The following is a 17,035-nucleotide window of genomic DNA, read 5'->3' as shown; positions in this document are numbered from 1 at the left end:
ACTTGATTACAGCCTTATGAGAGATCCAGCTACTGCCCAAAAGAGAAAGTTATCACATTCGTGATGCCTTCCCATTCCAAAGATAAGAAAGAGACTCAAATATTTAGGTTAGGATCAGCTGCCAAGTGTGTGAGTGAGATAACTTTGGAGACTGGAAATGGAAGAAGCCAAAAACAGAAGCAAATGTGTTGTGGAGGCAGGTCAAAGAACATCAATAGGTTCTGTCAGGTTCTATCAAAGAATAACAATAACCAGGTTTCACTGTTTTGGTTTTAGTTCTCACTTCTGTAGTTCAACGTTCAAGCATTTACCAGCAACAGTTTGCTCTGGATTGTGTCAGCATAAATATCAAAGAAGTGAAAATTTTCCAGTCATCCTGTATTTTGAAATTTTCAAGAAGTTGTGGCTGAGAAACAAGGTATCAGACCAAGTTTCAGTACCCTCCTCTTGTATCCTCCATTCCTTTGATCATATGACTTTGTCCTAGATAGTAAATCATATTTCTCCAATGTCTTGTTTCATTTCAAGCTTTCCTAGAAAAAGTTCTCCCTGTTTTTCTTCTGACTGCTTCTGACTTGAAGCAGTTACCTCTGCTCTGAGAAGATAGAAAGAGACTATGTCAGAGGCACAGCTAGTTCATACCTAGTAAGCCCTAAGATTTAATTAGACTTCTTAATAATACATTTGGTGTTAATTGCAACATAATTTTATTTAACCTTTGTTATGTGGTCTGCCATGTATCCAGGTTGACAAGAAAGGAAAAAGTTTTTGAATTTATCAATGGACATTTATAAGGGCTAAGTTATTTATCTGAAGTCTTTATTTTCTTACATCCTTTTAATTTCTATATGTTAGCTTCATTTTTATTAATCAACCTTCTCCACATGGAAGTATGCTATGAAAAATCTTGACAAGCGCTCTGACAGGCTTGTTGGCTTTTCCTTGGACCTGTCACTGTAATCAGGGAGACATGGGCTTGTAAGAAGATGTGAGCTCTAATTATTAACATATCAAACATGGAGAAGAAAAATAAATTTTCCCAAAGAAGTAGGGTAGGACATACAGGCCCGTGAGAACATAAAACAATAACTGTGAGCTGAGAAGCCATTTCTGGTTTTCTGCCAAATGCTTTAAAAATCATTTAAATTGATGTTTTCCAAACTCATTTGATAACTAAATAGCATTTTCTTTCATATTATCATTAACATTAAAAAATTAATTTTCCAAGGATTTCATTTTAAACATTTTCAAAGATTACCAAATATTTTCAAATGTGTTTATCCATGCCCATATTATCAGCAAGACTTTCATAGAAAATCCAGCTTTGAGCAATGTAATTTCCCTCTGGGACCTTTAACATAGACTGTTGTTATATGTAAGCTAAAGTAAACAAATCTGGCGATACATTTTTATCCTTTAAATAAATTCCATATAAATCTTTTAACACAAAATATGAATCTTTTTGAAAGTTTATAGTTCCCCTTTTCTGTGGGAGTTTTTAGGCAGATTCTTTAACTTCCTTTGTTGTCCCATATCCTGACATGATAAGGAAGTAACAAGGAAAAACCAACCTCAGCTTTTATAATGACTTCTCCTTTCAAGTACCAGTAGCTCAATTTTAGGGTCTTATTTCCAATGAACAGATCTGTTCGTACATCATGAGCACACCTCTGAGGGCATATATAAGAGGATCCAGGAATCACTTCTTAAGACTCAGGAAGAGAAATTCTCATAATGATGCTTCCTCAAAACTCTTGGCATATTGGTAAGGGTTTGCTTTTATTTTGTTCTGCCATTTGGGAGAGGGTGGATATAGTAGGGGTATGCATGTCAAAAGAGAGATATAAATATCATACAGTAAGGAAAAAATAGAGGGAAAATGAGAAATATAAAAACTATTGGAAGTTTTCTGAAGCTTATAGTAACAGAATGTTGGAGGCAGAACTGAAATCCAAGAAAAGGGAAAATAATTAATAAAGTCAACAAAAGTGTATAATAAAGGCTGGAGATTAGAAGTCACACAAGGATATGAAGTTGTGAAATGAAAAAGTAGTAGAAGTGAGAAACACATATTTATTGTTACCAAATGCCAGCTACTATGTTAAATACTTCATATCATTTCAATTTAATTATCACACGTAATCTATGAAGTAGATATCTTTGTCCCCATTGTTAGATAGAAAATGAACATTTATAAAGACTAACCAATATGTGTAAGGTCATATAGTAAATTCTAAAATGTAATTTAAACCAAAGACTAGCTAAGTCCAAACCCTTGATCTTTCTGCTATAAATTTTAGTAAGGACGAGAAATAAAATGGAAATTATGATGAGAAAACAAAGGACAAATCTTTAATGGACTCTGAAGAGTAAGGACAGAGAAAGAAAAATATAGTTAAGAAATGTTTCAGAATGCATTTGAAATTAGTGAAAATCTTTAAATTTACACTTCATAGACATTTAGTGGAAATAAGGAATGGTGAAGCATTATGGGGCTGAAGGAGGTTTTTTGCTGCATTTGGGACTTATTAGGCTTAAACAGCGTAAAGGCTTTTGAAAATGCAACACTGCTGTTAGTGCTGTGTCTCTATGCCACCACACCAGTGCACCATTACTGAGTCAATTTAAAATTTTGTGACTATTTTGATTATGGTTGAAAACCAGCAAATTTCTAGAAAATCAGCAGACTGTCTCATTTTTTTCAAAGACTCCTTTATGAGGAAGACCTATATAGTTTAAGAGCCATGGCTCGCTCATACCTAGCAAAGTTCAACTTAATGGACTACAGATCTTCATAATTCATGTGTGTTACTTAAAGGGTTACTTTAACCTTTAGCATGTTGTATGTCTTGTCTCTAATTAGAAAATGAACAAGGAAGATGAAAGTTGTGAATTTGGCAAGATGGCATTAGCTATACAGAGGACCACAAGTCTGGCAATAATACTTTAATAGTTGTCTCTCTTCTCTTATCTTCATTACTGCCCTACTTGTTCACATTCTCATCAGTTTTTGCATATGTTGGTATCAGATCATACTAACTAGCCTCCTTACAGCTTGTCTTCTGCTCTAACCACTTATGGATAGCCACTCATAGTTTTCTGGAGGAATTTGGGCGGGCAAAATGGCCTCCTAAGATAAACTTACCCATGAGGTTTGACAGAACTAAATATTCCTGTAATTAGGAACTGAAAAATAAGAGGAAAAAAAAGACCAACTTAATAATCATTTTGGACAATGATGGAAAAGAAGGACATTGGGGCACTAGTTGTGCATTCCACATCTTTTGTTTCTCCATCTTTGGTTCTATAGGGAGAGTTTTCTAACAGTTTGGGTACTCTTTCTGAGACTGATGGATTATAGTGATTGATGATAGTTATAACAATAATGTATTTTCTCTGGTTATTATCGATTGTTGCAGGAATCCAATTTGGGGTTACTTGTTCTTAGACAAGCCCTCGGGATCAGTTTCAGTCTCAAAGCATCATCTGGAAAAATAAAATGTGAGCCAAAGCAGTGCCACTCCAGGTTAGGGCTCAGAACTCTTAGTGCTTCTCATCCCGCCTTCTTCACAGCCCCAGTTGGTTGGGCCTTTCTCCTACTGGTCCTCCTCTCTGTGCTCTCCTACGGTTTCCATTTTCATTATCTGAAATTAAGTATATTCAGTTTAACTCTTGCTTCATCTTTCCTATAAGTACTAATAAAAATACTATTTAAAATAGTTCTTTAACAATTACAGATTTTCTATACCCCTCAAGTAAATATGATAATGTTTTACACTACCCTTGTGAATTTACCTTTATCCCTGTAAATCCCCATGAATTAATCCTCCTATCTACTTTGAAAGCAATCTTTCTAAAATGTTATTTATCATATCCTGATTAAATTCCTTGAAGTCACTAAATTACTGTCAGAATAAAGTCTTGATCCCTTTGGTTGTATGTTGCTTTTGCCTATCTCAACTTATTCTTTTCCCATATATTAACATATACTTTGCTAGGTGCAGAACTGAGAACAAATTGGAAAGGGAGAGAGAAGTGAGGAAAGTGACAAGATTCTGTAGATAAAATAGTGAGATGAGTTTTTGAGATATAATCAACATTTTGATTTGATACAATTATATACGCAGCAAAATGATTACCCCCATAACATGAGCTAAAATCTCCATCATGTGACATAATTACTATTTCTTTTTTGTGGTGAAAACATTTACAATCTACTCTCTTAGCAACTCTCAGGTACATAGTGCAGTATTACCAAATAATCGCCATGCTGTGCATTAGATCCCCTGAATTTATTCATCTCAAAAAAAAGCTGTAGAAAGAAAGAAAAAAAGGAAAGAGAGTGAGAGAGGAAGAGAGAGGGAAGGAAGAAAGTAGGGAGGGAGGAAGAAAGAAAGAAACGGCAGCTATTAAATTAAAAAAAATAGTGAGATGGAAGAAAAGTGGGTAGTTCTGGTAAATCATCATGACGTTAATCAGCAGTGATCATTAGAGTGAGCTACAAATGTTGGCTTGTTTGTACATTCCAGTCCGAAGCCACTGCGTAGAATGCAGGGAAGAATACTTTTAATCATCCTTCTATTCCCATAACAAAGTGTCAAATCTGGTGCATACTTCATACTCAATAAATGAGTAAACGAATGAACAAAGTGGAGTGATAAGGTCAGGAGGAAAAACATGGTAATAAAACTGAGGAGAAGGCAGACCAAAGAGCTGAGAAGTAAAAACAACTAGCCCAAAATACTAATTAAATTACCCCCAAAAAGCCACAAAATAGATTTGGACACAGAATGTAAACTTCTAACATCACATGCTAAAATACCCTGATGTAAACCATGTGGTGGCTTTGCATCACAAACAGGATCTAATCCTGCGACATTTTCCTAGGATAAAAGAAGTTTTTGTGCCATTTTCTTGACAGTTGGAAGAATCCTTTCACTGCTCCTACTCCGTTGTGGGTTTAAATGACTGAAGTCATCCACATTCCTCAGAAAGGCATGGAATTCCATCTCGCTATATTTTGTTCCTACAGGTTTTGGAAGATGCTGCTTTCGTCAGAGTCTTTTGCCCACTGTGGTAGTTTACATCCTGCTCCTGAATTCCTGCTTTCTCACCAGCTGTTTTAGTGAGTTCTGTGAGATGACTACTTTTGGGCTGTCTCTCCTTCACCCGACCTTTTCCCTACTCACTACCCAAAATAACTATTTTGAGGTCAATAGAACATGTGAAAATAATTTTGGAAGTCTCATGGAAAAAATACGGATATATAAACATAGTGTATTTTTGTAACTGGAAAAAGTTAATAAAGATTTGAAAAATACAGAAATCAGAGAGAATTAGACAAAATAAAACATAGGTAATATTAACACCCAGAGAAAAACACACCTCAGAATTTGAAATACCAATTTGTGGTATATTTTTATATGAATATACAATATTTGAGAGAAAGTTAATATTATACTATACTACAAGTTACTATCTGTATAGTTCTTTAACATTTTTATTACATCACATATTCACCTATGATACACAGTTTTATTGACTGTGAATGTTTCCATCACCTGGAAATACTCGAATGATTTAAATAAGACTCTACAGGTGATTATTGAAGTTCTTTCATTAAATTTTATATTTTAATAATCTTGCAAATACGTTATATTTCATAGATCTGACACAGTATCATTAAACAGTAATTATCTAACATGATACAGAAATTATCATTTTTATATGCTTTTCATATTTTCTATAATTTTAATTAATGCCAAAGTTACAGCCTGAATGTATTGTATTGTTTTAAGTGAACATTTTAAATGCTTTTGAGATTGAATCATGATATTAAAATGCTTATTTTAATTAAATTTTTAGTTTTTTCATGTATTTTTAATATTTCTATTTAACATTAGAATAGTATGAAAACAGTATTTCTTCTCATCATATATGTTTCAAATATTTTCCACTCATTTATTTGCTTTTTAAATTGCTTTAAATTCCTTTCTGCTGAATATAATATTTGATTAGACAAAAATGTCCATAACATATATACAATTTATTAACCCACAATGCACCAAATGCACAAAAACCCACCATTCAAACAGGAAACTGGATCTTTGCCAACCTCTTTTTTCTACCAGTTTCCTTCCTCTCTTCACTCTATCTGCCACCACCTCTAGAGGTTACTTCTATCCTGAATGGTGTATTTCTCATTATCTTGCTTACTAATATACTACACATAGATATATTTATAAGTAAATAATGTGTTGTTTAGTTTTGCTTGTCTTAAGCTTTATAAAATATCAAACTGCATTTAGTGTTCTGGGATTACTTTTATTTTTCAATATTATATTTCTAAGTTTCATCTCTGTTGTTACAATAGCTATAGTTAATTTAGTCTTCAGTCACGTAAGTTTACTTCACTCACAATATTCTCTTGTATAAGTAAAAATTCCCAATGAATTTATCTATTATCCTGTCAACAGTCGCTTGGATTGTTTATTACTATTATCAAATGTGCTGGTATAAATATTCTTGTACTACATATCTCTGGTGCATATTTTTAGGAGTTTATCTAAGATCTACAGGTAGTAGTGACATTGCCAGATGCTAGGATGCACGTCTTCAACCTTTCCAAGTAGGATGACTTCCACCCACAATGTATGTGTTTCCTATGATCCAAATCCTCTCTAACATTGAAATATTCAGAGGGCTTTGTTTTGCTAAACTAGAGAGTATAAAGCTATATCATGTTATCTTAATTTTCAGCCTCTAAAATGTTAAAGAGTTTCAGATCTCTTTATGTATTAATGGTCAGGTCTTTTGTTTCCTTCTGTGAAGTGTCTGTTCAAGTCATTTGCTCACTTTGTATGTTTTTATAAATATATGTATTTTTTAAATATAATATAAATACTAATCCATAGTCATAATTTATGTTGTAGATATATTCTCCAAGTTTGGACTTGTCTGTTCGCTTTTTAAATGATGTCTTTTGAAGAGCAGAAGTTCTTAATTAAAGAATCATTTTACTTAATAATTAGTACTCTTTGCATCTTGTTTAAAGAAAAGCTTATTTACCCAAGGTCAAAATGAATATTGCTTTTTACCCTCTAAATGTCATAAGGTGTTGTTTTTCACATATCTGCAAAGATCCAAATTAGATTTTCTAATGCATGAAATAAGACACTAATTTAATTTAATTTCTTCCAAGTAGATAATCTATTTTCCTAGCACAATTTATTGTAGACACTCTTTTTCATGCTAATTTGAATCACTGTCTGTACCCTATATCGTAGTATATGTTGTGTGAAACTCTTTGAAGACAGTCTATTTTCTTCCAATTAGTTGTTGTCTAATTCTACACCGATATCCCACTGTTTTAATTACTCTAGTTTTCTAATATATACTAGACTAGTTTTTATATATACTAGACCATGTACACCAAATTAATTTCATTTGCATATAATTCTTTATAACAGTCCCTTATGATCCTTTTTATTTCTGAGGCATCCATTGTAATGTCTCCTCTGTCATTTCCAAGTTTATTTATTTAATTTTTCTCCCTTTTTTCCCTGTCTAGCTAAGGGTTTGTCAATTTTGCTTATTTTTTTTAAAAAGCCAACTCTTAGTTTTGTTGACTTTTTCTATTGTTTTTCTATTCTCTATTTGATTTATTTCTGCTTTGATCTTTTTATTTCGTTTCTTCTGCTAACTTTGGTTTTAATTTGTTCTTCTTTTTCTAGTTGTAAATGTAAAATTAGGTTGCTTATTTGAGATCTTTCTTCTTTTTTTAATTTAGGCATTTGTCTGTATAAGTTTCCTTTTTAGTATTTCTTTTGCTGCATCATGTAAGGTTTAGTAAGTTGTATGTTCATTTTTATTTGTCTCAAGATATTTGTTAAATTCCCTGTCAATTTCCCCTTTGACCCAATGGTTGCTTAAGAGCGTGTTATTTAGTTTCCACATATTTATGAGTTTTCCTGTTTTCTTACTATTGTTGATTTCTAGTATCATTCCATTGTAGTTGGAAAAGATACTTGGTATGATTTCTATCCTTTTAAATTTGTTAAGACTTGTTTTGTGACATAACATTTGATCTATCCTGGAAAATGTTCCATGTGCACTTGAGAAGAATTTGTATTTTTCTGCTGTTGGGTTAAACGTTTTGTATACATAGTATGTTAGGTACATTTGGTCTAGGGTGTTTTTCAAGTCCACTGTTTCTTTACTGATTTTCTGTTTGCATGTTCTATCCTTTATTGAAAGTGGGGTATTGAAGCCTCCTATTATTATTGTGTTGCTGTCTATTTCTCCTTTCAGCTTTGTCAAGATTTCTTTTATATATTTAGGTACTCTGATTTGGGGTGCATATGTATTTACAATTATTATATCTTTCTGTTGAATTCATCTTTTGATCATTATTTAATGACCTTCTTTTTCTCTAGATACAGTTTTTAACTTAAAGTCTACTTTATCTGATTTAAGTATAGCCACTCTTGCTTTCTTTGGGTTATCATTTGCATGGAATATCTTTTTCCATTCCTTCACTTTAAGTCTACATGTGTCCTTGAATCTAAAGGGAGTTTCTCATAGACAGCATATAGTTGGAACTAAGTTTCATATCCATTAAGCCACTCTCTATCTTTTTATTGGGAAGTTTAGTCCATTTACATTTAAAATAATTATTGATAAGGGAATGTTTACTGTTGACATTTTGTTAATTGCTTTCTGTTTGTCTTGTAGTTCTTTTGTCTCTCTTCTTTTCTCTTTCTGTCTTCCTTTGTGCTTCTTTTTTTATGTATTGATAGGTTTTGATTCCTTTCTCTTTTTCCTTTATGTAACTTCTATAGGTATTTTCTCTAAGGTTACCAAAGCACTGACATAAAATACCTTAAGTTATACCAGTCTATTTTAAGCTGATATCAACTTAACTTCACTTGGACACAAGAACTCTCATTTTTCCTCTCTTCTTTCCACTTTATATGCTATTGATGTCACAATTACATCTATTTATGTTATGTATCCATTAACATAACCTAGTTATAGTTGTTTTTAATACTTTATCTCTTAATTTTTGTAGTAGAATTAAAAGAGGTTTACCCACCACTCTTATAGTAATACAATATTCTGCTTTGTCCATATATATGCCTCTACCAATGAGTTTCATCCTTTTTTATGCTCTCATGTTACTGTTTAGCAGTCTTCTTTTTAACTTGAAGATCTTCCTTTATAATTCTTGTAAGACAAGTCTATGGTGATAAACTTTCTCAGCTTTCGTTTGTCTGAGAAAGTCTTTTTCTGAAGTCCTCTTCATTTTTGAAGGATAGGTTTGCTGGGTATAATATTCTTCATTAGCACTTTGAATATGTCATCCTACTCCCTTCTGGCCTGCAAGATTTCTGCTGAAAAAAAACCACTAATAGTTCTATGGGGATTCCTTTGTACATAACAAGTCACTTTTCTCTTGCTGCTTTCAAAATTCTCCCTTTGTCTTTAACTTTTGACAATTTAATTATAATGTGTCCCAGTGTGGGTCTCTTTGAATTCATATTATGTGGTGTTCTTTTCACTTCCTGCATCTAGATATCTATTTCTCACCCCAGGTTTGGGAAGTTTTCAGCCATTATTTCTTTGAATAAGATTTCTGCCCCTTTTTCGCTCTCTTCTCCTTCTGGAACTCCCATAATGCATATTTGGTCCACTTATGATGTCCCCTAAGCTATGTTCACTCTTTTATATCTTTTTTTCTTTTTGTTCCTCTGATTGCATGATTGCCAATGACTTGTCTTTGAATTTGCTAATCTTTCCTTCTGATTGATCTAGTCTGCTGTTAAACTTTGCTACTGAATTTTTCAGTTCACTTATGTATTCTTCAGCTTTATAATTTCTATTTGGTACTTTTTACATTTTCTGTCACTTTCTTAAAAACTCACTTTATTCATACATTCTCTCTTGATCTCAGTGAGTGATCTTATGACCCTATTTTGAATTTCCTGTCAGATAAATCACTTATCTCTGTTTCTGGAGATTTATCTTGTTCTTCTTTTGGAACATGTTTCCATGTTACTTCATTTTACCTGACTCTCCATGTACATTTCTCTGCATTAGATGAAACAGCCACCTTTCCCAGTCGTGAGAGACTGGCCTTGTTTAGGAGATAAATGTCACCAATTAGCCCAGCCAGATATTCTGGGTGCCTCTCAAACCTTTGTGCTTGTCAAACTGCCATCTTTGATCTTATTGACCCCAACAGATTAGAGTTTGTTCAGTCCCATTGATGTCCTGAAGGCAAAGGAAGTGCCCATAGGCCCTTCATGCTCTGGAGGAGTACTAATTGCCTGCTCTATCAACTCCAAGCTACAGGCTAATTGGAAGCCCAACCTTCAGACAGAGGCTGGGAAAGTCAGGACAGTAGACATTCAGTCTAGCCCTTTCAGGGAGAAATATGGATGTGGGTAGGTTTGCCTACTGGCCCTGTGCTGAGTCATGGGAAATATCCACTGGAAGTGCTTATACAACCATTTAAAACCACTTCTTTCTTCTCTTTGTTTCAGAAGGATTTGAAAATGTTCTATGTGTCTCTCTCTTCCTTTTTCCTTCCCCTCTCTTTCTTCCTCTTTATCGCTTGTCTTTCTCCCTTTTCCTCACTTACTCTATCACAGTCCCTCACCACCATCATAGTCATGAAATTCATCACCATAATGTTTCATATTGCAAACTCATGGTTGCTTTAATCTTCTCTTTCCTCAAATCAGTTTGCCAATTAAATTCTAATGTCCGCTACTCAAAAATTTTGCTTGCAAATAGACTTGGGTTAAGGCTAACTCTACTTGGTCTCATGGCTTCAATGACGAAATTGTCCAAGTCATTCTTTGTTTTTTGATTTCAAATTTTCAAGGCAAGGAATATGAATAGTCACTGGTCATCCAAAGGACTGACTCTTCCTGAGGTAGCTGTCTGTTCCAATAACTGTGACTAGGGTAGGTAGTGTAACTTACTACAATCATGGATAACTAAGTCTTCTCCCACAAGGCTTATTTTAGTATATATTTAAAATATTTGGAGCTAGAAATATCCAAAAGTATTTAATGCTATAGATTTTATTGAGTTGGTTGTAAATGTGAAGATTATTGTGTCAACCGTACAAGATGTTTGCAATTATTAAGTTAAATAATGTAAAATATCTTTTGCAGACATGTGAAATATAATCCTCAGGTATAGATAACTTTGAAACTGACTAGCTAAAGTACTTTCTTGTCATCTTGCTGTGCAAAAGAAAACGTTTCCTTTACTATGGTTTATATTGATGGGAATATCACCAAAAGGAAAATTTCCTTCCTACTCTTGTTACTTTCGCTTTAGAATGCAAAATGAGATCGTGCTGTAAAGTGATCTTTAATTTTCTACAGGGAAAAATCCAAGATCATATTTTCATCAAAGCTTTTAACCTCAAATTTCCTCGTTTTTTCTAATAACATCATGCAGACTAAATTATCATTATTAGTCTCATCTACTTATATCATTTCTGCTTTCTAGCCTTTGCCACCTCAAATTTGTGTCTCTGTCTTTCTTGCAGATGGAACAGGTCTGGAGTTGAGGCTGACTGGTGGAGACAGTAACTGCTCTGGAAGAGTAGAGGTGAAATTCCATGAAGAGTGGGGGACCGTGTGTGATGATGGTTGGACTACTGCTGAAATAATTGTTGTGTGCAAACAGCTAGGATGTCCATTTTTTATCACCAAATTTGGTCTCGGAAATGCCATGGCTGGACGTGGAAAAATTTGGCTTGATGATGTTTCCTGTTATGGGAATGAATCAGCTCTCTGGGAGTGCCAACACAAGGAATGGGGAAACCATGACTGTAGTCATAGAGAGGATGTTGGTGTAAGCTGTTATGGTAAGAGTCTAACCAGAGTAAGAAGATAAGGTGAGGTAAGGTAAGATCTATCCTCAGGAAGCATTTTCTGGGAGCTGGAGATTTCTATTCAGACTTTAACAATGTCTCTCTGGAAGATGTAAAGAGGTATATTCTACCCTTTTTCTTTCTTCCAAAGTAATGTCTAATTATTGTTCTTTTTTTATAACTACAACTGAGATTAGATAGAAATGAAAAAGGGGCAGACACAGAGAAAGAGCATGCACACTGCAGTTACCAATGTAATTTCTGCTTTATAAAATCTTATTCCCTCTTAACAGAATAAATTTCAACTTAGCATTTTCACTTTGTACTCTCTATCTTGTTGCTGTTTATAATTTCATTTTTATATTTTCACATATTCATTTCTTTGTTTGAAATGATGTATGTAAATTTTTTAGTACATCTTAAGAACTGAAAATATGAGCTCATGTATCCCATCCTTCTTTTCTGCTCCACTCCCACTTAAGTGCTCCCACTAAATTATGAGCTTTATTAGGACAGAAAAAGTAGGTCTTATTTTTTTTTATTTGTATTATTCTTTATATTCATGCAGAAAACATAATTCTAGGGAATAGTACACTGCTGACTTTAGCTGAATTTAATTGTTACATCCTTGAAATTTCACTTTTGGGTGAAATCCAGGAGAAAGACACAATTACTTGAAAATCTTGGGTAGTGGCACTTTCAAACTCAGTATATATCTTTTTGTTTTACACATTCTTGTGTTCTCTAATAAGTTGTATATGAAGAGCAAGATCCAATGATTCATTCTTTTCTTTAACATATACTGACTGCCTATTTTATAAAATATCAAACATAAGCAACTGCCAGTGTTTGATGAGGTTTGGGCACAACAGAGTTGGGAAAACAGAGTTGTTTTCATTTTTAATTTAATTTCATTCAACACTAATTTAATGCTTAATATATATTTAATACTATGCATTATTTAAATAGACACTCAGTAAGTTGTCAGACATAGTTATGGACATGGGCATGATGAGACCTTAACAATGTTCCATGATTCAAAAATCTGTGAGCGTCATTACACTACTTTCTCTTTGGCTCAACCATTTTGCTGTCATTTTGGCTACTATATACTATACTAAAGTAACAATATTCAAATTTAATTTAAATGTTATTTCAAGTAATCCTGGCTAAATTTAAGTACTCTTTTAGTCATTTTATAAATTACATTCATAACCTTAGGAATAGCTTTGATTTAAATGTCTTTTCTCATGTGCTGAAAACACTGAAAGAAAAAATATTTTGTGAAGAACACAATATAGAATAAAATCAAAAAAATAAAGAAGACCGTGCTAATGATTGGGTTTTCACCCTAGGATGCTTCTTTGCCCGTGTATTCATGTTTCCGGAAAAGTCTCCTACACTGTCCCCTTTAAATATTTTTTAATAGACTTCTTTTTGTTCTTGGTAACTTCCTTGATAACAGGGCTATCTTCTAAGGATCCTTTTGATTTCATTTCAGACTCAAATTGGGCCCATTTCTGACATGTCTGTTTTTCTTATAGGTAAAGACAACCTGGGTTTGAGGTTGGTGGATGGAAGCAGCCCCTGTTCAGGGAGACTGGAGGTGAAATACCAAGGACAGTGGGGGACTGTATGTGATGATGGTTGGGACTTGAATGCTGCTGCTGTGGTATGCAGGCAACTGGGATGTCCATCTGCTTTCTTTTTTTCTGGACTTGTTAATAGCCCTGCTACATATAGCCCCATTTGGCTGGATAATATTTCCTGTAATGGCAATGAGTCAGCACTCTGGGATTGTGGTCACCATGAATGGGGGATACATGACTGCCATCATAATGAGGATGCCACATTGACTTGTTCTGGTAAGATCGCAAGACATCATGTGGAAGAAAGGAACAATTTGTTTGGAAAGAATATGTATGGAAGGAGAAAGGCCAATTATTTCCTGGATAAGAATTTTCTCTGGTTATAAGAAACTTCTGTTACTCTTGAAATTACTCTATTCTGGATTTATCCTAAATGCTTTTTCAAAACTGTTCTTCCTAATAAGTCCAAAGTACACTTGTAGTTTTAATATTTCTTCATCACTTTGCACCATTCCACATGCTGAACAGTCCCTTCTCCTTAAAACCTTTTTCAATGTATTTCTTGACACAACACTATAGTTTTTCCTTCTTTCTCTATGGTCTCTCATTCTTAGTCTTGTTTTACCGCTTCTCTTCTCTTTCCAACTACCAAAACTTGGATTTCATCAGGACTAGGCCCCTGATCTTCTCACTTTAAACTCTCTCCCTCAGCAATCACGTCTACTTTCATAGCTTCAGCTTAACCCATCTCAATTAAAATTTCAGGCCAGATGCCTCTTTAAGAGCTCTAGATACATATAGCCATCTGCCTATGATATGTCCAAAATACATCTGAACCTTAACATTTCCAAAAGTAAACTTATTATTCTCTCTCTACTTTTCTTCTAATCTTCCTAAACTCAGTAAATGACACACTCTCCCACTCAAATGCTCAAGTCATAAATCTAGGGGATCATCTTTAAGTCCGTTTTTTAATCTGTTAGCACCATACATTCATTACATCATCAGACTGAAATGATATATTTAGAACTGCAGGAAGCTACAAAGTTCTTTAATTTCTAAATTTTCTGTCTTCCAATGTCGACAGAGTTCTTCCTACCCAAAGTGGATAATAATCTGAAAGAACCAAAAGTCTTGGAGTAGTTCAAAGTCAAGGAGAATATTTAGATCCTACTATGAAGTCCTTAGAATTCCCCCATTCTCTCTTCTACAAACATCCATACATTTATAAACTCTGATGAGTGCTTTGAAAGAAAGGTACAGAGTGTTATAAGATTACTTAATAAGATTACTGACTCAGTACAGGCATTCAGAATTGGCTTCACTGAGTCCTGAAATATGAGAAGCAATGTTTCCAGGAGAAGCATTTCAGGCAAAGGGGCGAGCACAATGCTCTTAAACTAGGAAAGAACTTGGTGGCTTCCGAGAATAGAAAGAACACTGGTGTGGCTAGAGCTTAATGAGCAAGTTGAATGGTAGTTGATGGGCTGAGGGTTGGAGCAAGAGACTGGGGAGCTTTGTTAAGAGTTTTAAACTTTATCCTAAATGCCGAGGATATTCTTGGGAGAACTTTATACAGATAATTAGTTTTGAAAAGATCTGATTATTAAAGTATGTGGACTAACTGAATGGAGAGTAACTTGATGGGAGCCAAGCTTGGATGCAAAGAAACAAGAAGTTCTTTAAGGAGTCACGATAAAAGATCATGGTGGTTTGGACTAGGGCTATACCAGTAAGATAAAGATAAGTGGATGGGTTTGAATTATATTTACAATGTAGAATTAACTGCACCAGGAAATGTAGATATAAAGATGAAAGAGAAAGAAGAGTAAGAATTCTTCCCAAATTTCTTATGTATGCAATCAGGTGGCTAGTGGTACCATTTGCAAGAAAGATGATGATTTCTGTGTTAGAACATTTCTTAGGTACTTGGGAAATATACAGGTAGATATTCACACTGAGAATTCTCAGAAGAAAGGTATGAACTAGAGATATAAATTGGAAGGTGTCAGCATATCGGTAGTGCTTGAGGCCTTTAAAATTGATAAATTGTTGGGTGGTTTCAAAGGAATTGAAATAGATATATTTTCTTGGTTTGCAAATTTACTATGAAGGCAAATCCCAAGGAGATTCATAAAATATTTTTTGTAATTGCAATATTGTCTACCACATGAACATTTTGTTTAGATTTTTTAAATGCCATGTTTCCTAAAAATTCTATCATTTAACCCAGAATGTCTTTTAATTGTTAAATAGTTTAAAAATATATTTCTCTTCAGGACAAAATGAGGACGTTCAAAGCGCCAGATTACAATTTCAAATATGAGATAATAATACCCTTTATTTTACATAGATTTTTTGTGTTTATTAAACATTACTAAAAATATATCTTCTGATTATGTTTAATAATTTTGGCATATAACACAATATTTTATATATAATCAAATTTTTAAAATTCTGCTTCTGTAGAAGACATGCAGAATATAATTTATTATTCACATTTTACTTTGGGTCCACATGCTTATGGACCCAATGATTTGACCAGATTACTTAAATTTGCCAACATCTTCTGGCTACCTACAATCTGTGAAAGGGATATCAGCAGCAGAATTAGCAACTGTTGATTTTATAGTTTCACTACATTTAAGTGACCTCAAATGCCCCAAAAATGTAAAATAGTATATCAAACTCTTGCCAAAATTTTGAGAAATGAGCTATTCCACTCAGGCAGGTATATTATTCAGGCCTTATTCACTACTAAATTTGTAATAGAATGACACAGAAATAAAGTTCCAAATTATTGTTTTGCAGTTAGAAATATAACTACCAAGTAGATCAGAATGTATTTGATGGCTGGTCAGAATATACATTATAGGAAAATTGATACAGAAATTTATTACGTAACTGTATAATATGTTGAGTGAGAATTAACTAAAAGAAGCTAGGGAAGTAAGTTATAATTAATGATTAACCACTATCATTAAACATAGACAATTTGAAACATCTACAACTTGGAAATATACCTGCTTGAGCGGAAGGGACTGTCATGTTTGCTGAACAAGACTCACACCTGCTAAGCCTGACATTGTCAAAGTCTTGCTACCCGGCTTGCTTTTATCTTGATAACAGGCTGATAATATACTTTTTTCTGTGATCTCCATCTTTTTAGTAAAAAACAACCATACTCTAAATTCTCCATATAATATGAAATAGTACTTTTCTTTTATACCATAATTTAGCCTTTCCCTTTTGAGACTAAAAGCATATCATTGTGATTAGGTTTGCATGGTTCTAAAACATTTTAATTATGCATATACAAATGAGGAACCTTTCATTCCATGAAAATTTTATTATGTCCATTTCAAATAGCTCTTTGTGGAGAGCTTGCTTCAACCCTATTTTTCTCCATTGACTGAGGATCATATCATGAAAAGTTTTTAAATTACTTATGTGATTTTGGTACCTGTAAAATACAGCATTTGAGGGCATCCACAGATATTTCCTCAAATCCATTTCCTGGGGGTGTCTGTTTTCCTCCCGGGTACAATAAATC

At 33.7% G+C, this 17,035-nt stretch overlaps 1 protein-coding gene across 2 annotated transcripts in view; it reads left to right on the top strand.

Annotated features, from left to right (window-relative positions):
• The first annotated feature begins 1,574 nt into the window (after positions 1-1,574).
• The window catches only part of CD163L1 (CD163 molecule like 1), a 54,586-nt gene continuing 39,125 nt past the window's right edge, over positions 1,575-17,035 (top strand). For both annotated transcript variants that reach the window (XM_070270958.1, XM_005610905.4), the window contains exons 1-4: positions 1,575-1,765; positions 5,033-5,125; positions 11,567-11,887; positions 13,438-13,758. In XM_070270958.1, coding sequence (XP_070127059.1) covers positions 1,735-1,765; positions 5,033-5,125; positions 11,567-11,887; positions 13,438-13,758 — 766 coding nt within the window. In that variant the 5' untranslated portion in view covers positions 1,575-1,734. The remainder of the gene's footprint in view (positions 1,766-5,032; positions 5,126-11,566; positions 11,888-13,437; positions 13,759-17,035) is intronic.

The sequence above is a fragment of the Equus caballus genome, chromosome 6 (assembly GCF_041296265.1).
Source record: "Equus caballus isolate H_3958 breed thoroughbred chromosome 6, TB-T2T, whole genome shotgun sequence".
Lineage (NCBI taxonomy): Eukaryota > Metazoa > Chordata > Mammalia > Perissodactyla > Equidae > Equus > Equus caballus.
This window is presented reverse-complemented; position numbering and strand designations above follow the sequence as displayed.